Source organism: Melanerpes formicivorus, unplaced genomic scaffold (genome assembly GCF_026170545.1).
Source record: "Melanerpes formicivorus ecotype bairdi unplaced genomic scaffold, bMelFor1.0.p_v2 SCAF_33, whole genome shotgun sequence".
Lineage (NCBI taxonomy): Eukaryota > Metazoa > Chordata > Aves > Piciformes > Picidae > Melanerpes > Melanerpes formicivorus.
In genome coordinates, this window is record NW_027142385.1 from 5,970,523 (window position 1) to 5,998,173 (window position 27,651).

At 45.8% G+C, this 27,651-nt stretch overlaps 2 protein-coding genes across 5 annotated transcripts in view; one reads left to right on the forward strand and one right to left on the reverse strand.

The window, feature by feature from the left end:
* Positions 1-3,789: 3,789 nt before the first annotated feature.
* On the forward strand, positions 3,790-20,690 carry RAB14 (RAB14, member RAS oncogene family). The gene is made up of 8 exons (XM_068155830.1): positions 3,790-4,005; positions 11,776-11,834; positions 13,139-13,192; positions 14,643-14,820; positions 15,921-15,987; positions 17,289-17,376; positions 17,694-17,724; positions 18,548-20,690. Exons 2-8 carry the CDS (start codon positions 11,783-11,785, stop codon positions 18,723-18,725), a joined length of 648 nt encoding a protein of 215 aa, XP_068011931.1. The 5' UTR covers positions 3,790-4,005; positions 11,776-11,782; the 3' UTR covers positions 18,726-20,690.
* Positions 20,691-21,586: 896 nt separating this feature from the next.
* CNTRL (centriolin) overlaps positions 21,587-27,651 on the reverse strand; it is a 35,518-nt gene continuing 29,453 nt past the window's right edge. For all 4 annotated transcript variants that reach the window (XM_068155832.1, XM_068155831.1, XM_068155833.1 and 1 more), the window contains 7 exons: positions 26,107-26,332; positions 25,593-25,798; positions 25,185-25,325; positions 23,913-24,179; positions 23,746-23,808; positions 22,989-23,192; positions 21,587-22,682 (listed from right to left, as the gene is read on the reverse strand). In XM_068155832.1, coding sequence (XP_068011933.1) covers positions 22,584-22,682; positions 22,989-23,192; positions 23,746-23,808; positions 23,913-24,179; positions 25,185-25,325; positions 25,593-25,798; positions 26,107-26,332 — 1,206 coding nt within the window. In that variant the 3' untranslated portion in view covers positions 21,587-22,583. The remainder of the gene's footprint in view (positions 22,683-22,988; positions 23,193-23,745; positions 23,809-23,912; positions 24,180-25,184; positions 25,326-25,592; positions 25,799-26,106; positions 26,333-27,651) is intronic.

The following is a 27,651-nucleotide window of genomic DNA, read 5'->3' on the forward strand; positions in this document are numbered from 1 at the left end:
CATTTAGATGTCTTTTACTTGACAGAGACTTCAGAAAGAGACACAGAGAAAAAGTGTTTCAAGAGCAGGCTGTATTGACCCAGCAGAAATCCACAAAGCAGGGTGGGACGATAGGCAGTGTTCTATCTCCAGCAATTTGGTATTGTTACCCATTTAGTGGGTTTTTAATTACTGTTGTTAGGTTCTGTCCAGATGTTCAGGATGAATAGGCTGAAGTCAGCCTTTTCTCAATAACTGGTGTTGAAAAACTGCTGCAGGCTTTCAAACACTCACAGGAATAAAAGAATCAAAGAAGAAATATAGATGCCAGCACTCAATCTTCTGTCTTGTCCACATCTTTTTTGTACTTTAAACTTTATGGGACTATTTGATAAAGCATAGAAAATGATTCAAACCCACAACCTTTAAAGCAGTTCTGTGTTGCCTTTTACCTCACCTGACAAATGAAGGCAGTTTTATGTAAAATATGCTTGGGATTTTCAGATTAAAAAGACTGATCCTACTCATAGTTAGGCAATGGTTTATAATTTTCTTTGCTGCCAACAAAAATAACAGTAATTATATTCCAAACCTGCTCTTTATTTCTGTTCAGAATTAAAATATGTTCTCCACAACCAAGACTTCAGATTAAAGTGATTTTGAGAATTGTTGAGTAATTCCAAAGATGTCTCTGTGGTCACTGGAGGGGAGAAGTGCTGGCCTGTTAGTGTCACCAAAGAGGTGCCATGTTCTGCTTCTACTTTAGAGAAGCAGTTCTGAAAGGGTGATGGGTTTGCTAGATTCTGCAGGCAAGCCAGCCACAGTATGTGTGCTGCAGTGTGTGTGCCTGGAAAGGGCCATAACTGCTTGGAAAGCTCACTGGAAAGGAAGATCAGGTTCAAATTGGCTCCTTACACTCTTGGCAGGCTGGGTAGGCTGTTGTCCATTCCAGGGCATCACAAATCATCAATCACAGAACACTTTAAATTGGAAGGGACCTTTAAAGGTCGTTTAGTCCAACCCCCCTGTAGTCAGCAGGAACATCGTAAACTAGAGCCGGCTGCTCAGAGCCCCAGACAACCTGACCTGGAATGGTTCCAGAGATGGGTTATCTACCACCTCTCTGGGCAGCCTGGGTGAAGGTCTCATCACCCTCACTGTACAAAAGCTTTCCCTTGTATCTGGTTTGAATCTCTGCCTTTTTGCCTTAAAACCATCACTCCTTATCCTGCCACAACAGGCCCTGCTGAAAAGATTGTCCCCATCTTTCTTAAATACTGAAGCAGTGCAGATAATGGTGATGATTGCTGTCACGAATCTCATCTTGTAAGAACAGGAAAGCTAACACCATTTGACTAACTACCAAACTGAACCAGAAATAGAAAAGCAGCCAATGGCTTTTTGGATGATGCTTTAACAAGTTTGAAGCCTGAGAAGCAAATGTTGTAATGTTTGTGTTGATATAATGATATTTGGGGAATACAAAGGACTTAAGGGAGCTGGTTTTTTTTAAGGTAACAAACCAAACTGTAACTGGGTCAAAATAGTCAGATCATTTTCCATTTAATGACTCCCCCTTGTGGAAATCATTCTTACTGAATCGTTTTGACCCCTTTTTCTAGTAAAAGTCACTCCATATAAGGTATTGCAAAACTTGAAGATGATTCTGCTGCATGGTGCTATCTGTTTAAAAGTTAGGGTTCTGACAGTGAGTGGCAGCAGTTGTACAAATTGCTAGCAGATTTTCTGTCATTCTACCCAGTCCTTGCTTTTTAGTTTTCAGAGATTGATTTATTTATTATGTAGATGAAAAAAAGCCTACCCTAATTTTCTTCTGTCTGTGTTTTCCAGCCTGAGTAAGAGGCACGTGGAGCGTGGCATCCATGGTAGGGCTTGGGTAATGCTTAGGGGCTGAGTGAGTCACTGCAGAAAGCAGAGGATTCCCTCTACATTGCTACACTAAGAAAGCAGAGTAAGTAATGTCACAGTAATGGAGATGGAAAATGCCTATTCTGGAAAAACATTTCCATAAGGATCTTAATCCCAGTGGTGTGCTGCCTTGTGGAAAGTACAACCTGAATCTTCACCACTGATGCACAATGGAATCTGATGCTTTCCATAACGTGGTGGGACTGAAATAAAATCCTTATTGTCCCCTAGTAGTCTGCTAGGAATGGAAATAATTTAGATTCAATGTCTAACATGGATCTGAGCAGGAAAAATCATTAGCTGTTTTCAATCACACTTAAGCCCTAACCGTCTCTCAATTCTAAAATAAGTTTCATGCCTCCACTTGCTTTAATCAAAGCTTTTGTGGCACTAGAGCTGACAAAGCATCCTATTCCTTCTCCAAAGCATAAATCATGCCCTGCAAACACGCTGGGCGGCTGCCCTCTAGCAGCTCGTCTGGTAATTTCTCCTTAAATAGGATGTAACTGCCTTTAACTGAGTTGTAGGCCCTAAAGCTTTCCAGAACAACTATCCCAAAGGAGTCTCAGTTAAACACGATGTAAAACTGAACCTCTGAATATTGATCTGGAATAAAGGAGTCTTAATTGTGAATGTCTAAACTCTTTTTATGAGTTCTGTGTTCATGTAAGGAAACTTTGTATGTTGAGCTGAGAATTCAGGTAAGCTCATTGAATTATGAATCCTTCAGAATGTTGCTTTTATTACATTTGTTTTCATCTCCTGAACCACTGAATTGCTCATTTTTTTTTTTAATCCCAAGAGCTGTGAGATTTGTGCAACAACCTCCATTTAGTACTGCCTGCCACAGGTGTTTTAAAAGCCTATTAAAAAAAAATCAAAGGCAAAATTAACAAACCAGTTAGAGTGTTTCACAGGATGCTGAAAAAAACATGATATATAGTATTAATTTTACTGGAAACAGAGCTCTTCACAGTTGCTTCGAAATTTTGTGTGCTGTAGACTCATGGAATCAGAGTGGTTTGGGTTGGAAGGGACCTTAAAGCTTATCTGGTGCAATATTGGATTATGCTGGAGCAGAAACGGCCTGTGTGCCTGCACCTTACCATGCCATTCCTGCTCGCGTCTTCCCCAGGACAAACTGCCTCGCCTCAGTGACGATGGGAGAGCTTTCGTCCTTCTGGAGATACAGGCTTTACTGGGATTCGGAGGCAGAACAGGAGGCAGGGACGAAATCCTTCTCGACCGCACAGGCACTAACTTGCGAGTCTCTGTTTTTACACAGTATTAATCTTCCTGGTTCTAGAGACTGGAGAAAAACCGAAATTGGAAGATTGTGTCAGTTGCGAGGCAGCTGCAGCGGGGACCCCGGAGAGGCGGCGACCCCGGAGAGGCGGAACACAGTGGGCAAAGGACTGTGCTGATGTTCTGGCGGGCTGGGGCTCCCGGGAGAGTGACTTTGCTTTTCCACCCCGAAGAGCCGGGAAAGCCGAAGTTTTCCTCAGTGCTCACACGTTTACCCGCTCCGCGCTCGCACGCTCCGCCTCGCTGCGGGCTGCGGGCCGCAGGCCACAGCCCCTCCGCTGCCTCCCGGTGCCGCCCTAAGACCGAGCGCCCGCCGCGGGGGAGCGCGCACTGCCCCGCCCGCCGCTGTCCCGCCCCTCCCCGCGGCGCGCGCCCAGGCAACCGGGAGCGAGCGCGGCCCGAGCGCGGCCCCTTCGCGGCCGCCTGGCGCCCTGCCCCGCCCCACCCAGCCCCGCCCCGCCTCGCGCTCTAGCGGGGAGGCGTGTCGGCTGCGGCGCGCGGCCTCCGCGATTGGCTCCGGTGCGGCCTCTCGCGCCCACCTTTGTGCAGCCCCAGCGCCCGTCGAGAGTGGGAGGGGAAACCCCGTGCGAAGGGTGCCGCCATCTTGGATAAGGGGGGTGATGGGGGCGCAGTGGAGCCAGCGGAGCCGAGCCTGAGGGAGCCCCGGAGAGAGGCGGAGACCCGGCCTGGCCGTTGCCCAGCCTGAAACAGAGCGCTGACAGTGCCCACAGGGGGGGATCGGGCTGCCACCGATAGAGCCACGCTGCACAGCCGCCCGCTCCCCGAGCCCAGGTACGGAGGAGCCGGGGAGGGGCACCCCTCCGCCCGGCCGGGCCTAGAGCGCTAGGCCCCGCGGGGTTGCCCGGCCACCGGCGAGACCCGCTCAGGCAGGCACGCTGACCGCTCGCCGGGAAGCCCGTGCCGACTCCTCGCTGCCACCCGGACTGGTAGACTTCTTCCTGCTGCTGTCTGCAGCTGAGGCCTAGTCGGGGCCGCGCTGCCCGGCAGTGTGCCGCTGCCCATCTCCGAGGGTGGTGCGGGCAGGCCCCTGGCCTCGGCGGGGCTGGCTGCCCTCGCGTCTGGCGGCAGGTAGACAGGGGAGGGGGCCGCTGGTCTGTGTGGGGGTGAGGAGGGTGAGGCTGACTGGGCAGGAGCTAGGCCGCTGCTGCACTGTTTGTCGCCACCGCCTCCCATTCCTCCTCTGCGCTGCACACTCCCCGTGCAACACGCCACCAGCGAGTACTCCTGCCCATGCGGTGTATGTGTACACGCTCCTCAATAATCGTTGCGATTCCACCTAGGGTGTTTACAGCGCGTGTCTATGGCGCTGTGTATGTGGCTGATGTGCGGTGTTATCTGCTCTTCTGATTCTGACGTTGGCTTGTACTGAAATTAACTTTGTCAGAAAAATAACTGTAGTGAGGGTGGAGGGAGGTGCCGTTTCTCGTTGGAGAAAGCAACAAAAGTTGTCCTGTTTTGTTCTTTTTGTCAGTGATTGTTGGGGCTAAGCAGGAGGAGTTCTGTTCTTTCACCTAGTTGTGTTATAGCCTGTTGACAACCCTCTTAAAGTTTCTATAACGTCCGTGGATAACTTTGTTTTGATTTAAAATGGTGCTAAAGTATCCTTGCAGTAAACCTAGTCAGAGGTGTCTGCCTGCATTGGGGTCTTTGGTAATGCATCTGTTGCTCTGGAGGTTACTTGATGTGGACTTTGCTTTCTGGGCCTCCGAAACAGAGTGGATCTATGTTCTATGACATGTTTGAACAGAAGTAACAGTGCCTCTTTGTGAGCAGGATTTACTCTGGTTGTCTGTGTCCTAAATCATTTCAAACCCCAAGTCAGAAGTCTTAACTTTCCCAGTAGCCAGATGTTTTCATGGGTTTTGGCATTGATTTCTACCACGGTTTGGATTGAGGTTCTCTTGTACTTGGGCATTACTCAAGAATGGGAAGAAAATCCCAGGGCTGGGGGACTTAATAACTAAATATCACATAGTTTAATATGGATTGAAAAGGAATTTGCTAGCTTGCTGCAGGCATTTTAAAATGTCATAAATCCAAATGGAATGAAGAAGATCCCATTTTCCTTTCCAGTTTTATGAATAATAATAACAGTTATTTTGGAGGACAGGAGTTTGAAAACAAACCTGTTATACAGGAGGTACTAGGATTTAAAATGTAAATAGATCTTTCAAATTACTTGGTTACTCCTCTGCAGCTAATGGAACCTGCTTGTGATTGGTTCTCATTTCACAGTGTCTTCCTCAAACAAAGGAGACAGGCCTTAACTTTGTTCTAAAATGTGTTTGTTACTTGTTGTGTTGCTCCAGACAGTTGCATGTTCTGATTTGTTAGACTGTCAACAAAACTCGTCTGGTTTCTGTATATACTGCCTCTAACCTTACCAGATTTCTCTGGAGCTTGGTTCTCCTGCTACAAATGCAGACATGTGCTACAGGTTAGACTGTTACAGGAAGAGGAAAATAGAATAAGTGAGGATACAGAAATGGATGAAGAACTGTGGCTGAGAGAATGGACACGGGAGAAGTGCTCTTAGTGGTGAGGACAGGTATAGGATGTTTAATTTAGCTGGGGTGTTGGGGTGTGGTTAGTAAGAAATGAGGTGTGCACATACAAATGCAGGAAGTTTAGGGAACAAAATGGAGGAACTTAATGGAGCAGGATGTGAAACTGTTCAAAGGATAACCAGCAACGTGTGTGTGACTGGATAACTGCTGAGGGAAAACAAGAAGTTGAAGCTACCGTGATGCCTTGACATAAAGCTCTGATGCAGGAAGGGAAGTGAAGGCCTGTGGAGTCTTCAGAAATCCATACTAGGCCTCAGGCTGACTTAAGGTACTTTACATGATTAAGGAACATAGCAAATGAATTTCTGCAGGAACAGCTTGAAGCAGGGCTCTGCAGAGCTGAAGCTTGTTAGTCTGAGCCCAGTAGCGTGCAGACCTTCTGTGCTTCCAGAGAAAGAGATCAGGGAAATAACAAGGCAATGCAAAGTGATCTTTAACAGCAGATTATAGGAAGCCTGCTGGGTTGCTGTCTGATCAAAGATCAGCCAAATTTACTGGCTTGTGCTAATCGGATGCTTTAATGAAATCCACACGGGGAAGGCTAGAGACCATAACTCTGGAAGAGCTGAAGAATGAGTAAGGAACTGGCCAGCAGCAAGTAATGCTGTTAGATGTGAAAGTATTGGGCTGCTGACAGGCTGCTAATGAGACTCCTCAGGTGTCAGTCTCAGAAGAGTGCTTTGTAAAGGCAATCCTGCAAAAGTAAACAGACCTGGGAGCCTGTGGGGCCATCCTCTTAAAGAGGGCCAAGCTTTCCACAGGTTTAGCAAGACCTGAATGTCTTCGGTGTGTGAAAGTCATAGAACCACAATGAAATTTAATTGTAACTGACCTTGTAGTTTGCTGTGGACAACAGACTTGTGGGTGTATTAATTGATAACAAAACTGTTGCTGCCTTCCAGTATAATGTGATTTTTACAGAAGACCACAACTGAAGCAATTACAGACTGTATTTCTAGCAGCCTTCTGAAGCAAGGTCCCAGTTAGACTGGGTTGTTTTGTGTGCTTGACAAAAGTCTTCATCAAGGGTATAGTACAATTATGAATTGAAACAATTCTACCCTTCCCCAGTTCTTCCCTCCCTTACTGGTCTCCTCCCAGTGTTCACTGTTAATTGACATCTCAGTTAATATGCCGGGAAGTGAAGGAAGAGGATTCCCTGGGAAAGAGGGTAACTACCTGCTCATTTTGTGTAGAGATTTAGAAGCTGTTCTAAAGAATAGTTATTGGTTGCTTACAGTTCCTCATGTGTGCAGCTATTGTCTTCCAAAAGAAAAATCCTTCCAGCTCTTTAAGAGTTGTTTCAGTTTATAAAAGGAATCATATGGTAGCAGTAACTTCTATAAGTAATCTCACTTGCACTGTGAGATCCTTTCCTCTTGCATATCCCTCAGGAGTGACTGAAATAACACTTGGATGGCCAGATGAAATACAAAATGCTTATTGCTTCAGACTAAACAGTGGTCCTCTGACTGCAAAGTGGTATCATTTTAAGGGAAACCTGTAATAATTAGACAGGCCTGAGTTGGAAGCTGATAGCTGTTTTCAGAGGTGCCATCTCTGTGTACGTTGGCCAGCTGATGGTATTAACCACATGCAGTATCTAATACAAGCTCTGGTCTCTTCTGATAACATCCCTGCTTCTGGCTGAGCATGCAGCTCTGAAATTTCTCCATGTAAATGATACCTAGTGAAGAGTTAAAATTGACTCTCTCTGTGAGCTGAGCCAGAATGAACTGCATGGCTCTCAGGAAAGCCAGTATGGATTTTATATTTACAGTTATGTTATTCTGATAAAGAGTGTTGAGGCAACGTGCCTGGAACAATCTTATCTCAGTTTGTACAGATGTGTGCTGACACTTGAAATACAGCTTCAGTGAGATGTCAAAATACCTGGGTAGTGCCTGTTGACTGGAGGAGGAAATGTGGAGAGACTAGTATCTCATTAAGATAATCTTTAACTTTTTCTAAATAAATTACAGAAGCCTCTAAGGGAGCAGTTTGTACATGGAAAATGGATTATGATGACACTGCTCACTGCTGCATTCCTACTTCTAACTGTAGTGCAGAAATGTACAAGACTTTGGAATTAGCAGGAGTCTGTATAGTGAAGCCTGGTCCTCTGGCTAGTTGCCATTCTGAAGTATGCTTTAAACTCCAGGGAAGTGTTGCCTCTGAACAGGGAACTAAAACTTGTCCTGAGCTGGCAGAAGAAAGGTGGCAGGTAGACCAAACTTCCAGACTGAAGTGCTTTTACTTTCTGTTAAGAGTACCTTCACGGCTGGCTAACCTTGATGTCATACTGCATAATGGCAGCGGTGGATGAAGTGAAGTTGCACGTACTCCTCTGCACCTTTCCCAGTCCTGTAGTTCTTACCCCTCAGCTCTCCCAAAGGGGAAAATCCCAGCTCCCCATATTGAGATTATTAAGATTCACGTGTCTGGAGCAGAGGGCTGTGGAGGCAGAACTCCAGTTTCTACAGATGGCTGATGCTGCCAACACACATTAACTCCTTGCATTAACATGTAGCTAATATTTTTGTGCTTTTGTCTGGACTTCCTTCTTTCATCTGTAGTAAATGCTGAGGTTGCCAGTTTTCTAAGTCTGAATTCTCACAGTGGCTTCTGTGTTCAGTTGGTTCCATTTATTTTTCCCCCATCAGCACAGAATCCTTCTGGAATATCAGTTTTATTCCAAGATCTGAGTCGAGATTGAATTTCTGCTAATCCTTATTGGAATTTGAGTGTTTAAAATTTCTTCAGTTGGTTTTTAAAGAAGTTACCAGTTCTCCAGGCAAGATTCCTGACCTTGGGTAGTTATTCAGAGTATTTTAGAAACTTTCCTGTGTTGTAATCATTGGAATAAATGCAGCACCCGACTGTTGCTTTACTTATTTCAGTTTAACTCCAGAAATTGTGTTTAAACTTAGTATCTGTGTTTCTGCAAGCATGCAGTAAATAATGTCTGTCAGACACAGGGACTTCTGCAGCAGCTCTCAGACTTGAGAGAAGGTCTAGACTCTTCTTATCCATAGATTTCTCTGTTGGTATTGCTATTAATAATCTGTTTCTTGAGGCTGTGGAGAGCACGTGCTGGGTCTGGCTGTGCCCAGCAGGGTGTGGGGTATCTCTCACCTCCTTTAAGGGCCTAATGTCACTGTAAGATTGATGGTGAACTCTAAGCAATGAGACGTGGCTTGAAGTTAGTCTTCTCTTCCCACCTTCTTAAACTTGGTTGCCAAGCAGGGAAGTTGGTTTGCTTTTTGTTGTTTGTTTGTTTCTTTTTAACTCTCCCTTTGAAGTGGGAGCTGATTATGATGCATGTGTAGCAAAGCTGTGACAGTTTTCCTTTTTCTTTTTTGTATTGAAATAGCCTAGTTAGACTTAAAGACTGGAATGAACATTGACATATCCCAGCAAGCAAAACAGCCTGTCAAAGAGAGAGGTGTGTTTAGCAGTAAAGAATCTAAGTAAGAGACTCACTTCACATTCAGTTTGTGATGCAGCCTGCGCTGAGTTGCCATTCTTCAAAAACAAAAGTCTTCCTCACCTCCCAGGGATGCTGCTTAGGAGCTTGGATGGCAGGAGTGTTCCCCTCGCTTGTTACAGCAACCATGCAAAGGCATGCACTCAGAAACATGGAATGTCTGAGTGCTTGAGTACTTGGCCAACTGGTATTGTGAAGGAAGAGAGGGTCACTTACCTCTCTGCAGGACAGGTTTCACAGAGGCCCCATCAGTGGTTTCCTGCCTTGAGTGTGATGCTGAATGATTCCTATAACAGTGTAAGTTTCTCGATGCTGCCTCAATGCACCATGCATCTTTCCTGCTAAGTGCATGAGTGCTCTCAGTGGCTCATCCTGCCTTTATCATGGTTTTCTGTGGAAAACAATCTGGTTCATGCTATCCTTATGAAGTACTTGCATATAGAAATTCACCTTTTAAAGCCTTTTTTTTTTTGTACTTCCATACCTCATCATCCTCCAGTTTAACCTTGTCTGCTAGCAAACTGAGCTGAGCTGTCAACACAGTCCTCCTAGCTTCATTTATAGAGCAAGTGGCAAGTTAAGTCTCCTGTAAGAACAAGTGCACTGGATCAGAAGATGCTCGGTTTGAATCTTGCTGCTATTGGGATGTGCTGGAGAAGAGGAAGAACATAATGTCTGAAGATGTATTTGGAACATTTGGAGCATTAGATGTTTCCACAGTGACACATTAATTTTGAACTCTATATGGAGCAGGTGTTGAAAATAATCAGTACACATACTGAGGCTCATACTAAAACTCTGGAATCTTCCACCTCCAGCAAATAAGGCAGTGAAGCTGCTGGCTGGCTTGTAAAGGGCAGTGCATTTTCAGTCATGGATGTGAATTCTTGTCCTGTACAGCGAAATGTCTGTCCACTGAGCAGTTATTGCCAGAGCCTGAGGAGGATGGAGGTGGGGTGGCTGCATGAAGCTTGCCTTGACTACAGCAGAAAAAAGTACTTCGTTGACCTGACTGCTCTTGGAACCTGTGCAGCACTTGGTGTGGAGTTCACCTGCCAACACAAACAAGAATTACTGTCCAAAATAGTCTTTTGTTTGCTATCTTGGATTAAACTTGATTTTATTGAATAGTCTCTGTGTGTGTATATATATATGTGTAGTGTAGATGCTTTGTGTGCTGCTTGGGATAGAAGGACTTGAGAGTTTCCATATCCTGAGCCAAGCACAAAGGCAAGACAAGGTACAGCTCGGTGACTGGCACACAGTAAACCCTTCTTAACTGCCTGATGGAGTTCCCCCCTCCAAGGTCTAGATAAGAGTGTTTGCTTTAAACCTCTGCTGTGTGCTGGGAATGAGATTTGTTGTCAGTCACTTTCTTAGGACTGTGGTTCACTGCTCTGCATTAATTGTGGTTGGGGAAACAATAATTAGCTGTTGAAAAAGTTACAGGCCTGTAAGCTTTTCTGTAGTTTTGTTTCTTTACAGCATTGGAAAATCTTTCTAGGCTAAAGCAGTGCTCTTTGTACAAAGTACCATGTTTTTCTCATGACTGGCTGACTGCCATTGCAGGAGCAGGGAAGGAAATGGTGAATTCCTAATAGTTCTCCACTTGCTTGACTGATCATGCTGTATATAGTTCACCATGAAACATGGGGAAAAGCAGATGTTTGTTAACTGGCAGTGTCTGGCCTGTATAGACCTGTAAGCCCGGTTACCTGGCATATTGGTTGGTAAGTTGGCTATTGATGCTTGCAGGTTTACACAGCTGAAGCCAGTTCTAGTTCCTCCTACTTCTAGGGAAGCATAGGAAGACTTTGGAGTAGAGGAAGTACTCACCCCCAATTTAATTTTGACTGTCACTCAGAGAAACTGCAAAGCCTTGCTGTAATATCACTGTGCTGACAAAGCCACGGAGATGTTAACTAACTTCCTGAACATCTGATTTGTGGCATGGAGCACTCCGGGCCCCAGTTAAGGCTACTACAGCATTCTTTTAAGTAATTCTTAGCTGTCTGATGCAAGCTGTGCTGTTGCCTTTGTTCCTGTTGCAAGTCTCAGTATGTGAGGTAATAGTTTGGAATTGCTGGTGTTGTCAAACCTCTGCAGATTTCTCTTTTGGAGCTGTATTTTGGCTGTTTGGTGAGCGCTGGTGCACACAGCGACTCTGCACAGGGCAAGAAGCTACTGGAGCTTTTGGACAGCTTTAAATCTTTTTGGATAAAAGTGAATGAGTATTGATACTACACAGAGCATATTTCTACTTGGAGGCCATGCTAACAGGGGCTCAGAGCAAGCGGTGTGGGAGTTTTGCTGAGTGTCTCTGCTGCTAATTTGGTGGCTGTGGGGAAGTGCAGAAACCTGAACTGTGAATGAGAGTTGGGGGGGGGAAGAGGAAGGGAGTTTTATTTGCTTATATGAGCTAAATTGGATGAATTGGATTGAGTTTGTACAAGCAGTGGTTCTGATGTGTTCTATTTTTTGTTTTAGTGCCACAATGGCAACTGCACCTTACAACTATTCCTACATCTTTAAGTACATCATTATTGGTAAGTATTGCTGGGCACTTACCCCTTTGTCAGTGTGTGCATGACAGCCTGCCTACAGAGCCTGGAACTGGACTGATGTTGATTTCTGCTGCATGCTTCTTGCTCTAGTGATTCTTCCAGTAGTTACTTCTCCAACCTCAGTCCCTCACAGATCACCACCATTTGCTCCAAAGCTTTAGCAGCACACAACATAAAGACAAATATGTTTGTACACTACAGAATCAGAGCTGTGTGACTGGTGCACTGGGAGTGAGGGCAAGTGCCAGTGTCTGTATTGCTGGGTTACTGTTAAGAATAACTATTCTTCTTAACATACATACTTCAGTGTTCTTGAGCAGCTTCACTCTTAGGACCAAAGTCCTTAGCCTTCTGCACAGCACAAGGAAAAGTCATCCTGCACACATGTGCCTGGGGTCCCCTTTCTCCTGAAAATAAGTTTCTAGTTAGAAAAATTGCTAAATCCATTGGAAATTTGAGAATAACCTCAGTGGGAGTCAGCATAGCTGGGGTGTTGTGTTGAGTGAAGTTTGCTGTAGTGCTTTGCATCATTAGTCTAAAGGTTTTTCAAATCTATTGAAGACAAGTGCTAACTGGAATCTGTTGCTTTAGCCAAGCTTACAAACCTTGGCCAGCCAATGTTTCTGTGTTTAGATGCTGCTTCTAGCTGCACCTTCTTTGGCTGTGTAGAGTCAGAGATTGATTGTATTTACTACTATCCTGGAAGAACTGGTCTTGCTGTGAACCATTTAATTCTTAATGATCTTGTGCAGTTATAAGTGATCTGCAATCTTACTGTAATGGCTTCTAAGTCAGGCTGCTGTGACATCCTCAGGCTTTGGACAAGTCAGTTCTTAAGAGATCTTGCTATTTCTCACTGTTGGCATTGTGTAAGTGAATCAGTGGAAGCAAAGCAACTCCTTGGTGTGTTCTGGGTGCTTGTCAGTATTTTTGTGTCCTTACCAGTAACTGCAAGACAGGAGCAGGGCAGACACAACGTATGTTTTACACTTCATTTTTACATGTCTGTTTCTCATAACCTTGAGAAATACAGTTGTAAAGTCAGCACTACAGATCACCTTTTCCTTTGAGTGTTCTGCTCCCCCCTTGTTTGCAGCCCTGTACCTGTTACCCAAACTCTAATGCAGCAGTTGACAAATGTAAGGACTGTAGGTACTGAACACTGCCCAACAGATCTGAGAAAGGAATGGCTGCCAGTCTCTGTACTGCCTGTTGTGTGAGGTGAAGAAAGTATGCTTGTTGCAACAGTGATGTGGTGTCAGCCTTAATTATTCTTTCTGTAACAGGGGACATGGGTGTAGGAAAGTCCTGTTTGCTTCATCAATTTACAGAAAAGAAGTGTAAGTATTCCAGTTCACAATACTTATTCTCACTGGTGTGCTTCATCCTTCTTTCCTGCATTTTTGCTTCCCTCATGCATGAGCTGGGTGTGGTGTCTCTCTTGATCTGTGTTGGGTTGGGATTGTACTTGGTCAGATTTTTGACTCCTGCAGATGTAGAAACAAATTGTTGATGTAGTGGGGGCAGAACTGCAGTTTCACTCAGTCCTTCCTGTGAGAAGTGGGATGACTGTGTCTGTCTTTGCAGCTTTCCAGGGAGTTTTGATATGGATCAGAATGAAATTTCTTGTCTGAAATTCACATTTTCAGTATTGATGTATCTTGAACATGAGCAGCTGGAATTTTCAGTGCTGTCAAGGACTTCAAAAAGAGAGAGAGGATTAATTCCTCTGTTTGCAGACTTAATTAGCACTGTCATTCTCTATCTGCTGTGACTCATGACACTGAGTCTGCCCTCCGTCATGGTGTTAAGGCTTACTGCACTCTCTCAACTGTAATGTTTTTTTCATGTATAGCTATCATGACTAATTAAGAATTACCTTCTTAATGATCTGTGTGGCACTGGAGTTTGCAGCAGCTCTTGGCTCTATGGATTCCCTTGTAGCTCCCACTGGCTGGCTAAGCCTGTAGGTGTTTATTGGCACAGAGTTAGTCTTCAGTGTGTGCTGCCTGAGATCTGGAAGTAAGAGTGTAAAACGTTACAGTGTAAAATAGTTCTGTTTTCTACTAGAGATAGGATTTTAACTGTTGTTTTTAATTAAAACCCAGTATCAGCCAGTTGTTTAAACGCTGATTTACTCATGGTGGCACCTTGATGAGGATGTGTCTTGTTCTTATTCTATCAGCAATAAGCCAAAGCAGTACAACAATCAAACTAACGTGCCTAACGTCTCAGCCACAACACTGCCACTAACTGTGGGTAGCTTGGATAGCTACTCATCCTTGCTGTATCCTCTTGATCTTTCTTAAAGGTGAACTTAATAGTATGAGTTTATTATAACTAGAAATGTGACTTTCTGGGGGTTGATTTGCTCTATGGACAGCTACTTCTGAAACTGAGCTTGGCCTGTGGACAGTCACACTGTGATCCATGCTGTTTCTGAGAGGATATTTGCTTGGAAGCTGTGTTGCAGACTTCTAGCTGTATCTTGGTATTTCCCTTTTCCTCCTGTGCTGGAAGACCTTGGTACCTCCTGATCTATATGGCCAAACACTGTCAGTGTCTATGCCTCACAGAAAGCAAGGGGGTTTATAACTGTTCTTTAACAGCAGTTCAGGAAAGACCTCCTTTCTAGTGAAGTGATGCACTTTGGATACTGTTAACTGCAAAAATACTTCCTTAGAGCCTGAACATCTAGGAAAGATAACCAAAAACTGCTAGCAGTGTTTTTGTAGCAGGGAGACCTTGTACTCGGGGGATCTGATCTGTGCTCTTGTTTTTCATGAACAGTTATGGCAGACTGTCCCCACACAATTGGTGTTGAATTTGGCACAAGAATAATTGAAGTTAGTGGCCAAAAAATTAAACTACAGATTTGGGATACAGCAGGACAAGAGAGATTCAGGGCTGTTACAAGAAGCTACTACAGAGGAGCAGCAGGAGCTCTTATGGTCTATGACATTACCAGGTAAGGAGCTGTTGACTGGTGCTGCTTCTATCTTCTTTCTCTGGATGCTTGACAAGCTGTTTGGGTAGCACAGCCTTCTGTGTGCTGTCTCTTCTGTCCTTTTGAGTTAAAGGCCTGTGGATGGATTTGTGTCCTGTTGTGTGAAGCTGCTTTGTATCTAAATACTTTAAGTATTTTAAGAGCTGAAAATGAAACACAGGGAATGATGTGAGCTGCTTCTCTTGGAAAATGTCACTGCTGGCAGGCCTGAGGCTCTTGCTGTCTCAGGCCTTGACTGCCTGTGGTGAAGCCATTTAAGGAACTTGTCCTTAAAATCTGCTCTTCAGTACATAGGTTTTTCTGTTCCTGGGAGGCAGTGGATGCTGCTGCTTATCTGGGAGGTGTATTCTTGGAGCAGGCACAGGACAAAATAGTCTCTCTCTCAAAGTGGGGTGTGTAAATGTGCTTAACAGACTCTGTGTAGATGAGAGAGAGCACTGGGGAAGTCTGACCTCTGGGCCTCTTCACAGGCTAGCCCTCCAGCAAAACAAGGCTGTGTAGAAGCTGTCCTGTCTTCCCTCCATAGGCAAAAATTAGAGATGCTGCTAAAAGAACTAATCAGATGTGCAACATGAAATACTTCTGTTTCACATGGGTTGCATCTTCATTTGGGGGTGGTATTGATACTTTCCAAGCATCTTTTGGGTTTGGAGTTTTATTCTTTTGTTTAGTTGGTTGGGTTTTTTCCCCCCCCCTGCATTTATGGGTGTATATCCTGTTTGCTTACAGCTGGAGTAAAACATCTTATGCACTGTTACTAAAGTGTTGCTCTGCTATACAGTGTTCTGTAAGGGTATCTGACAGAAAATCCTTCATTTTGTTCCCTACAAAACTACCACCTCCAGATGTGTGAATTGGGTTTGTCCACCTAGGGGTTTGAAGTTGGCTTGTTTGGACTTGGATCAAGATTTCAACAGGCTGCTGCTGCTTTGCCTGTCAGGAGGTTGGGGAAGAGCAGGGGTTACAGATGTTGGTGTGTTTAAGGGGTGCTGACTGTGCTGGTGGCACTTGGGTGTTTTAAAAACTACTGCAGCTAAAAGTGCTTGCTTGGTTCTTTGCAGAAGAAGTACATATAACCACTTAAGCAGCTGGCTGACAGATGCAAGGAACCTCACCAATCCAAATACTGTAAGTTGGACTTTATTTCCAGGAGGTGGAAGCCTCTGGCCAAAGTATCTGCAGTGGTAGCAGTTTTTTCTTGAATAAGATACCTGTGTTTTCTCCACTGCTTAGCTGAGAGTCATCTCTATGTCCCCATTTTGTGTCTGTGACTCTCTTCCTTCACTGGAACTGGAGCAAAGTGTGGACTCCTGTGCAGGAGAGCAGTGGCTTCCCCTGAAAGTCTGCTCACACCACTCACCCCTCAGGGGGTTACTTTCAGCAGCTGGAGGCAGCATTATGACTAACCCTGGACAAACCTTAACTTTTGGTACTAGTTTTTGCTCTGTGACAGTAAGGTGAATGCTGCCTCAGCTGAGATTGGAATATAATTTTCAGCCAGATCTGACCAGTTCTCTGGGGGGGGGGGGGGGAAGTTGTTCTGTGTTTCTTGACCGTGCCACAAAACTGTCCTTCAGTCTTTTCCTCAATGCCCCTAAAATCCTTTAGCACCAAATTCTGGGACAGCTCTGTTGTGACAGAAGAGAACTTGTGAGGATTCTGAGTGGATTAGCAGATGGTTAAACAAGTAGAAGTGGTTCAGGGTACAACTTTCATGATTAAAGAGCAGGACCACTGCTGTTTAGGACCTCATCTGATGAGAACAGCCTAAAGCATTTAGAATAGAATAGAATAAACCAGGTTGGAAGAGACCTTCAAGATCATCGAGTCCAACCTATCATCCAACACCACCTAATCAACTAAACTATGCAACCAAGCACCCTGTCAAGTCTCCTCCTGAACACCTCCAGTGATGGTGACTCCACCACCTCCCCGGGCAGCCCATTCCAATGGGCAATCACTCTCTGTGTAAAACTTCCTCTTGACCTCCAGCCTGAACCTCCCCTGGCGCAGCCTGAGACTGTGTTCTCTTGTTCGGGTGCTGGCTGCCTGGGAGGAGAGACCAACCCCTGCCTGTCTACAACCCCCCTTCAGGTAGATGTAGACAGCAATAAGTTCACCCCTGAGTCTCCTCCTCTCCAGGCTAAGCAGCCCCAGCTCCCTCAGCCTCTCCTCATAGGGCTGTGTTCCAGGCCCCTCACCAGCTTTGTTGCCCTTCTCTGGACACGCTTCAGCAAGTCAACATCCTTGAAGGAGCAGCTGGAGATGCTGTCCCTGACTCCACAGAGGGGCACTGCTGGAGCTGAGTGGTGTGAAGAGCCATGGCATTTGCAGCTAAACCTTCTGCAAATTTTCTTTGGGTTTTTTTGTCATAATGAGGAAAAGCTAATAAGCTTTTTTCCAGACTAATTTTCTCTCTCCTGAACTAGGTGATAATCCTCATAGGAAATAAGGCAGATCTGGAAGCACAGAGGGATGTCACATATGAAGAAGCCAAACAATTTGCTGAAGAAAATGGTGTGTGGTTTTGTTCTCTTGAGCTGTTACTTTCCCTACAAGCTAGTGATGCTGAAGTGAACTCTCAGCACTGATAGCTGCCAGTTAACATTTTAGAGTAATGTAATTACATGTACTGACTTCTGCTCTGCTTCAGTGTGGCCTGTCTCTAACTGTGCTTAGGTCTAGAACTCACCCTGTATTGATGCCTTAACTTTGTTAGTACTAACCAGTGTTTTATGACTGTCTTGCATGTAGGCTGAAGGTTGCAATGTAACTAACTTGGGGCTGCTGGAAGTATATTCTGCACTGACTGTTAAACCTCTCTTTCTGAACAGGTTTATTGTTCCTTGAAGCAAGTGCAAAAACGTAAGTTACTTTTATCTAGAGTAACTCTTTGGATGTGGTCTGCTTAAGAGAGGTATGTTGGTTGTGGCTGAGTACAGTGTGCAGGGCCAGCAGGCTTTTACAAGTGCCAAATCCCCACAGTTTTACACTGTCTGTATCTGTTTCTGCCGTGTCAGTGGCAGCTTGGGCTGGAAGGTAGCCTGGAAATGAGACCTCTTGCTACATTTCAGGCAAAGACTTGTTGCATTGAAGTGAACTGATTTGGGTTTTAAGAGATAGTGTAGAATGTGGGTAAGTGGTTCTGAATCCTCTTGGACTTCTTGAGTTGCAGGCAATTTCTGTAGTGAGCAGCCAATTCCTTTGGTCATTGAGAGGAACCACCATGCTCTATTTGTGGTTTGCTGAAGAGCTTGGTAGACCACAAGGGATTGGACCTCCAGTGACACCAGTAGATGTGGTTCCAACTGGCACTTGATGTAATGGAACCTTTTAACTAAAAGGTTTTGGCTGACAGTAGCTCTGTCAGAACTTCTCTGTGTGTAGCTCAAGGCCTCAGCTGACTCTTTTTTATTTGCTGCTGGGTGTTTTGGTACCTGTTTGTTGCTCCTGGCCAGTGCTGCTAGATTTGATGGCTGGGGAGTGAATTGCCCTGTGGAAGGTTGTCCTGTCAGACTTGGTGACATGTCTGCTTCCTGTACAGTGAACTTGTCCTGCATGCAAGAGGACAGGGTAGTGACTACTGCTTGGTGACCTGTCACACCCAGTGAGGGTGTTCTGCCAGGTGACTCAGCCTGCATTGCTTTGAGGTGTAGCCTGAGTAACTCCCACTGCTCTCTCTTTGTAGTGGAGAGAATGTTGAGGACGCCTTCCTGGAGGCTGCCAAGAAAATCTACCAGAACATCCAAGATGGAAGCCTGGATCTGAACGCTGCAGAGTCAGGCGTACAGCACAAACCGTCAGCTCCGCAGGGGGGGCGGCTAACCAGTGAACCCCAGCCCCAGAGAGAAGGCTGTGGCTGCTAGTGACCTCTGTTCCATGGCTCCATTTCTGACCTTTCACCTCTGTCTGAGGGGAGTGGTGCTTTTGACCCACTTCCCTGTCTTCTGTACATCTTACTGGGTTTAATTAAAACTCTGAGACAAGTTTAACACAGTACTAAACTGCTAAACAACTTTAGATGTAATCAGGTTATCAAAGGCAAGTAGAGTAATAAAACCTCTCCTGCATGGTAAATCTAGAAGTTTTTTTTTTCCTCTCTTCTTCTCTCCTTGATTGTCCTTGTGATAGTGTCACCCATGCATAATTTAAACCGAGCACTGATGCTGGACTCCTGATTTTACACTTTCGCAGGGCTTTGTCTTGTACGGTTTAATTTCTATGGTTCTTTGGCCTTTCTTCCCCCAACCTCCTAACTGTTTAGAGCTGTCCATAGTAAAGGATAAGTTTTTGCTGTGAAATGAATTCCGATGGTAGCAAGGGGCTCTGTAACAATGTGCTTTTGTTGGAAGAATTCCCTGTGGTGTGTGTCTGGGGCGGGGGGGGGGTCAGGGTGGGCCGGTGCAGGAGCGTTGGACTTGCACAGGGAAGCGATCCGTTCATTCTTGTGCTCATAGCTTTACGTCCTTTCCTTTGCCACTTTTATCCTTTCCATTTGTTAACAGAACGTAAATATGTATAAAATTTGAAGGAACTGAGCTAACAGTTAAATACATCCTGTGTATATGATTTTAATGAAGAAAATGATTACTGGCATTAGAACAGTATATAAGAAAATACCAGTTTGTACAGTATGACCTATCCGTGACCACGCTGCCCCCCTCTAGTACAGCAATCGATGTGGCTGCAGATCACTCACATAGGCTTAAACTGCTCGGTGTCAACAGTGGACATTGTGCTGGGGGAGCTCTAATCCCGACACAGAAATTAACACTAGTGGAATCTGTCCTTCATCTCTGCACTGTGGTGTTCCCACGTCCTTCTCCTCACCCCTCCTGTGCAATCAGCAGTGTGCTATAACCTGCTTCTCTTCGGTGGGCCTCTCGCGTTACTGGGCTTCGGCACCCGCCTTGCACCGCAGCCAAAGGCTGGCTCTCTTGCACATCTTCTGCTTTTGTACCTTTAACTTTTTGAGTGGTCAGAGGCTGAACTGGACAGTCTGACAAGGCCTGTGCTCTCTAGGGATTTTTAACTGCTCTTGTATTTTTTAGCAGTCCCCAGTGAGGGTTTTTCTTGGGACTTGAGCTTTTTTTGTCAAGCTTTTGAGTGTGTCCCTCGTGGGGTGCCACAGCCTGTAGTGCTTGTAGGAAGGGGAGGTGCTGAGTGGTGACTGCACACCTGGGGTTTGTTGGGGTGTCAGGCTGGGGGTGTGGCTCTGTGAGCGGGGCTGATGTATCTCACATGGAGCTTCACTTGGTAAACATCACATGGTTTAAAATGGCAGGGGGTGAGTGCCTAACCACGATGAAATGTCTGACTGCAGGCTCGCTGCAGTGCTTGAAATACAAAGTGGTCTCAAAATCCCTCTCTAGACACTAAAACTACACTGTTCAGACATGTAAGTAAGCAGTGGTACCAGAGTATTGTACAGTCAATGTTAAATACAAGCCAAAAACTGGAATGTGCAGACAATAGGATTTGGGTAACTTGTGCACTGTCCCTCTGTTTTGTCTGGTTAGTCCTTTTTTAAACTTATATTCTTAAGTAGATGGGTATGTCCAAGATCTACAGCTAATGAATGCATCCAGCTTAAACCCAGGTTGCACCACAAAGGGGTTTGCCCAGGGACCACGACCACCTGCTGCTGACATGAAGTCAATGTTCTAATGACTACAGCTTGTTGAGGTGCAATACCTGTACTCCAGAGTTAGTTACAGTAGGTCTTCTGTTTCTGTCACAGAAAGGATTTGTTTGGACTGCTGTACTCCTCATTTGATGTAACAATACTATTAATCTAAATATTTGTAAATAAAGTACCTGTATCTAGATAACCTCTGCTGCTGTGTCATTTGCTCAGGCCCTCTCTGCTTAGGGTGGGACTTCTGATGGGGGCTTGTGCCATGAACCTCTTTAAGAGGGACTTGCTGCTGGTTTCCACCCACCCCAGCAGCTGACCTGCAAAAGCTGCCAGGCAAGTGCTGCTGCTGCCTGCAGTCAGGCCTCTGGTGGGAAAGGACCATGAGCACTCTTGGAGGTTATGCAAGAGTTCCTTGCAGTGGTGCCATTGGTGCTTTAACTACTTGCATCTAACCTTTCTGTGCATCTGAAGTCATGAAAGCATCCCAGGCTCTTCACAAAGGGTCTGCCAGGCTCTTCAAGAGCCCCAAACTGGGCTGTAGCTGGAACAAGCCAAGGCTTGGTTTGTTGCAGTGAAACGTGATGTGGTTCTGACAGCTGCTGCAGAGCAGAGGTGTCAAAGCCACTCTCCAGGGAAGAAGGCACTGTGCACGTTTCCTGCTGGAGTGAAGAGATGTTCTCCATGCTTGTACCTTGCTCTTCCAGGTAAGGATGCCGTAGGTCCTGTTTCTGTGCCTTGTTTAGCTGCCCCAAGGCTTCACAAAAAGTGCTTTTTCCACTAATTCAGAGAAAGTTGCTTGTAACTTTGTTACAGAAACATTAACTATGGCCCCATGCCTCAGGAAAGGGATGCAGCCAAGCCTGCAGCAAAGGGCAGGCAGCAGAGAGCTCGCAGACAGGAGCCAATACTACAAACAAAATAATGTAAACACCGATGCTGAACAAGTTTCACTTTTTCCAGCTAGGATCCAGAGGGGTCAGAGCTCACTGCTGCTGTCCTCAGCCAGGAAAAGCAACTCAACAGCACAAGTTAATGACCTTGAGAGCAACTTCAGAACAACAACAAAACACAACCAACCAACCTTGGGTAAAAGCAAACAAAGTTTATTTTCAGGAAGTACTCAAAAACAATTGCACTGCAAACACTCATGCATGTGACAACAGGTACCTGGACAGGCAGCGCTGGCCTTGTTAACAATTTTCCTTGACAGTGGGAAGTAACAAAATCCTGCACTTAAATAGGAGCTGGACACATTTAAATCCATGTTTGAAAATGCTTTTAAACCCCAACTTGCATAAATAAAGCTCAGGTTTTCACTTGTACCCAAACTTCACAGTACAGAGCGGGCCCTGCAGCCAGCCCTATGTTACAGTGGCAAACATCTGACAGGGCTGCAGAGGAGTGAGGTAGACATCTTCAAAGGTGGTGAGTGATGGCACGTGTCTGAGGAGCCATGCAATGAGGGAAGGTGCTGGGGAATGGCCTTTTCACCTGCTGTGCAGCACTGACACCATTTACAGCTGTGGGGAGGCTTTGCCTGTCCCAAGAGCCCAGCTCCCAGAGCAGCTCTCTCTGTGCTTGTAGCTTTTCTTCTCATGCATGGCAACTCCTGAAGTAATTTTTAACTTAAGTCATCACAGAACAGTAAAGTACCAGCTGGTACTGCAACCAGCTGTAACTGAAGGCTAGATACAGAGCTATGCCTGTAACTGAAAGATGCTCTTGTTCTGGCAGGGGTGGTGGAGTGGATGATCTTTTGAGGTCTTCTCCAACCCCTAACATTCTGTGACTCTCTGAAGGATGGCAGCAGCTTAATGCTTAAATTGGTCAACAGAGCACTAACTTCTGTGCCATGTGAGATTTACAAGCAGCTCTCACCAGCAAGTAGTTTGAAAATAAACATCTCAAGAACCAAAACAGCATCAAGTGCCAGGATACCAGCCACAGGAATGCACTCACTGGGAACTGACAGCACATCTTAGAACCCACAACTGCCTGGGGCTACCACCCTCTACAAGCCTCAGCCCTCAGGATGCTCCTGACTCAACGTTCCAGCTGGGCTGACATCACGCCCCACCTCTGGGCTTCACTGAGAAATCCCTCGGGAGCAGGAACGCAGCATCGGTGACACCACGGGGACGCTCGCTGGCCTGCTGGGGACGTGGGCGAGTCTGGTCAGCATGGCCTAGGAAAAGCAGAACAGTGAGCCTGGGTGTTCAGGTGCTGTCTTCCAGGAGCAGAGACTTAGTGCTCTTTAGAAAACAAAAATGCATTTTGAAGAATAAAAGACCAAGTAAATAACCCAAACCCTTTGAGGAAAGCCTACCCCTTGCTAACACGAGGCGCTGCCAGAGTAAGTCAGTGACAATGTGAGCAGCAGCCCCTGCCCTGCCTCCACAATGGTGAGTAGGTGACTGTACAATACCCACCGGTGAGCTACAAGTGACTGAAACCACCAAACCCACAACTCCCAGACAGAGCAGAGCATTACCTGAGGGTCTGATAGATTCAAAGCCTCATGAAGAGACACTAGGCTAGAGCTTTGGGCTAAAGCCAATGAATCTGAAGAAGTGCTGCTGATGAGGTCATGGAGTGCGTCCACTTGCCGCTGCAGGCTGTGCAGGGTGCCTTCTGTTTGCTGCTTCCCTCGGATTAGCACTTCCACCTGCTTGGACATGCACTGCCGGAGCTGAGCCTGCAGAGACCCTTGGTTAGTGACACCCAGCCAGGGGCAATGGTCAAGGCTGTTTGAAAGGTCTGATGACCTCGAAAGGGATGTGATGTGAAGTCTCAAACCACAAACACATGGCAATGGAGTTGTTATTCTTAAGTACCTCACCACCTCCTGAGTCAGAAACAAGCTCCACTGCTATAGCCTTGACCATGAACTGCTTGAAGAGACACCAGCAGCCCTGTTCTGAGCCTGGCCATCACCTGTGCTTCAAGTGATCACTCCTGAACTGTCATCCCCAGGGCTGCTAATGCATCACAGTATGATGTAAACAAGGGAATCTTGTTGGAATGCTCAAAAATCCAATTAGCCTTTAATTAATTTACTCATCTTGATAGAGCATCCAGGTGCTGAGCTTTCTCTTACTGTTCCCAGCCAGAGATACCCTGCTGCTAGTGACTAAGCACAGAGGGGACAGGCCAGCGTTGGAGGAGGATCCCCCCCAGCCCAGGTTGTTTGGGTGGTTTCTAAAGGGCCCCAGGGGACACATGGGTGTGTCTGGGACAAGATGTGTCACCTTCAGACGGTCTTCATGATGCTGCAGCTTCTCTCTGAGAGCTTCTCCACGCCACTGTTCATCCTTGGGAAGAGAAGCACATTCAGCACTGAGTGTTAGAGCTACAGGCACCAGCACCAACATGCTCAGCCAGAGCAGGAGCAGCAGCAGCTTTTTAAGGCTTTTACCATTAAGAAGACTTTAGAAAAATTCAACTTTTCTTCCAAGGAGGGGAGTCTCCTCCCAAACAGACCAATCTCCTCCAAGCTACCAGACTCCCACTGCAGGTGTCCCTGTACTTCAGAAGATGCTTCCACATCCTCTAATGGTTCCTGAGAAGATGGGCTTGAAGATTTAAACTCCATCCTGATTTCATCTTCAACCTCCAGTTTAAGCAATGCTGCTGCATTCTCCATTTCCCTTTGTCTATTTTCCAGGTCTTCTTGAGCTTTAACCTGCATCAGAGAACAGTCAAGGTTACAAATGCACCAGGCAGGTTTTCCTGTACAACTGACCAAGGCTTGCTTCTGAAGTGTTTGCATTTTGAGTACAGCAACCAGAATTCACACCAGCTCTGGACACATCAGCTCTAGTGCTGCCATTACCTTTGCCTCTGAAGCCCCTCAGGTGGTTAGGAGGTTACTGAAGTGACCTTGCAGAGTCTTTTGAGTTGCTAACAACATTCTTCTCTGAAAGACCCCATTTTTAAAGGGCTTAATAGAAGTTTATGAAGGATTTATTAAAGGACTAGAAGGAGCTGGACCATGTGGAATCACCCCTTGAAGTGAGTATCAGCAGGAGAAAATGCTGGCCCAGACTGGCACTAAGGAGTTGGTGAGTACCTACTCAATGTGGGTGCATGAATTGTGATTCTGGTTAGGCCAAGTTCCCATTTCCAAACTTAACACATACAGAGCCCTAAGTCATGACTAAAGCAGTGCCTGGATCAAACTGACCTCAGGTGTTGTGGTGCATTAGCTACATATCCTGGGAGCACCCAAATCCAGTTACTCTTAACCAGCAGCCCACCACCTTCAGTCTGCCTCCACAGACCAGAGTCTCCTTGTCAGGCATTGTTTTACTGGGCAAGAGGGACTGATACATTTGCACTGGCTCCAGTGGCTGGAATTCCCCACCACAGGATGAGGAGGGAACCATGCCTTCAAGGGTTGAAGGAGGAAATGCTGCTGTAGAGAGCCTGGCAGCCCTGCACTGAGAACTCCACATGTGACTGCTTGGCTAGAGTCGGTCTGTTCATTTTTAACTGGGATTACAGAGCTGCCTCATCCTGCTGACTGCTAGCAGAGCTTAACCTCTCCCAGGCTTGGGAGAAGCACACAGCAATTTTCAGTAGGATTGCTTCTGACCTTTGGAGGAGATTCCAAAGCACTACAACATCATTGTGTCTGGAAGGCACAGCCTCCCCTCAGACCTGCCTGGCCTTGGCTGCTGGGTGATACCTGGGTTTGGAGGTCCACATAGTCCTGCTGGGCCTGGCCAAGGTCCTTTGTAAGGCGCTCAGCTCGTTCCCGGTTAGCGTGTGCTGTGTGTTCAGCAGCTGCTATTTCACTCTGCAAACAGGCATTTTCCTGCTTTTGCTCCTAGGAAATGCACAAAGATTCCCTTTCACTGTGAGCATCCACTGCAGGAAAACCTACAGAACAGTTTCCTCATGTCAAAAGGCAGAAGCAGCATTGAACAGGAGTAGCTTGGGGTGTGTTCTGCTGCACCATCTAGAAATACCACAGTTTGGTTGCCTCAGGTTCTGCCTAGTCATGAAGTTCACACAGTATTTGTTCCTCCTGCTGCCATTTGGCTGTTTAAAAATAACCAAATCCCCAAACACTCTCCCCTCAGGCAGGACTTACCTGCAGTTTCTTCTCAAGCTGCATCTTTTGCATTTTCATCGCTTCTTTCAGGCTCAGGATTTGGTTTTTTGCTCTTTTTCTCTCGGATGCTATCTGCCCTTGGAGATGGTTTAGCTCAGACTTGGAGATCTCCAGTTCTTTTTGAAGAGTTTGCACTTCTCTGTTTTTCTGTTGTAACTGGAATTCTTTTTCTGAGAGCTGATGTTCTGTAATTAACATTTTTAAACCCAACCTTGATTATCAGAGACATTGGTGTATCTCACACTTCACACACAGTAGGTACTTTTTACACACATGACTCTCCTGAGCAGTGGTTTGTAAAACCACTGACAAAAGGTGAGAGCAGACACCACCACTTGGCTCTAGAATCTCAGTTCTGGGAGCAAGTCAGTTTAAGAGTGACTGAGAGTCAACCCATGCATTCTAAACCAAGCAGGATGAGCAGAATTCTTTGTTGGTTTCTTTAGATCAGAACCCCCAGAGGGCAACAACTGAATTGTGCAAGAAATCTTACTGCTTTTCCTGATGACTTCTTCAAGTGCTGCACATTGGGACTCCTCCTTCTCCAGCTTCCTGAGGTTTTCTTCTGCTAGCTTTACTTTTGCTACTGCCTGATCCAGTTTTGTTTGTTGATCTGTTAGTTCCTTTTCCAACAGCATTCTCTGGTCCTTCACTTTTGCAGTACATTCTTCCAGTTTTTTTCCTTCATGCTCCAAATGTTGTTTGAGGCGATGAAGAATCTGCCAAAACCCCAAACAAAACCAAACAAAACAACCATTTAGGCTTGAACTAGAAACAGCTCCATGAGAACAAACAGCAGCACCAAAAGGCATTACAGAAGTTGTGTAGCCTGGAGAAAAGGAGGCAGAGGGAAAACCTCAACCTACAACTCCCTTAATGGAAGTTAGACCAAAGTTGGTTTCTTCTCCTAAATAACAATTGATAGGATGAGGGTCAATGGCCTCAGGTTGCAGCAGGGGAGGTTTAGGTTGGACATTAGAAGAAACCTCTTCACTGAAAGGGTTCTCAAACACTGGAACAGACTCTCCAGGGAGGTGACTGAATCCCCATGCCTGGAGGCGTTTGAAAGAGGCAGAGATGTGATGCTAAGGGACACTGTTTAGCACCAGCCTTGGTAGAGTTAAAGAATGGTTGGACTCATCATTAAAGGTCTTTTCCAACCAAAATGGTTCTATGATTCTATCCACTGCAAGGCACTGCAATCCATATTCCCTGCTGACAACCAATGTTTACCAGTTTGTCTTGTTTCTCATTTTCAGTACAGCTCCCTGAGCTCTTCTTTTGGTTAACACTTTGTTGAAACGACTCAGCCAACTTGAGTTAATTCTATTACAGGAATACAGGATTAAGCCCTAAGTTTGATGGACAGCTGATGGACTTTGCACAGAGATACAGCACAAGAGAAGAACACTAGCTGCCAACAGTGATCCACCCAAAATCAAAAGGAAACTTGAGGATAAAGCCCTGGATTTTTTTATGCTTAGTTTTGGATTGAGGGAGTTAAGTTTTCCTTCATTTCATATGAAATCCACCATGTAATTTCAGGTACTCTACAGAGGTTGCTGTTCTCCCAAGAGGAAGCATGGGAACAGAAGTTCTCTGAACTAAGTCCAGCTGCTGTCTTTTGGCAGCTGACAGAATTCTAGAGAATAATCTCTTCACCCACACCAGCTACAGCAGCAGCTGAGGCACGACTCTCTGCACAGCGCCAGCCCCTGCACCAGCCCCTCCTGCACTCAGGGCTCAGTGCTGATTCTTTGCAGCAGTTCTGTTATCAGTTCAGAGATGACCCTGCCACCAAGGCACAGTCCTTTGTTCTAACACACCGCTTTTTGCTAAGATCCCTAAATGCTGGAGCTTTTTGTTCACTGTTATTCCTCTGCCATCGAGGCTTCACGATTTTCAAGCCCTGGTCCATTATCTGTAAACTCACACCCAAAACGTTTTGCCCTGAATTGCCTACCTCTCAGGATCTCATGTAGTGATAGGACTAGGGGGAATGGGATGAAGCTGGAGGTGGGGAGATTCAGGCTGGAGG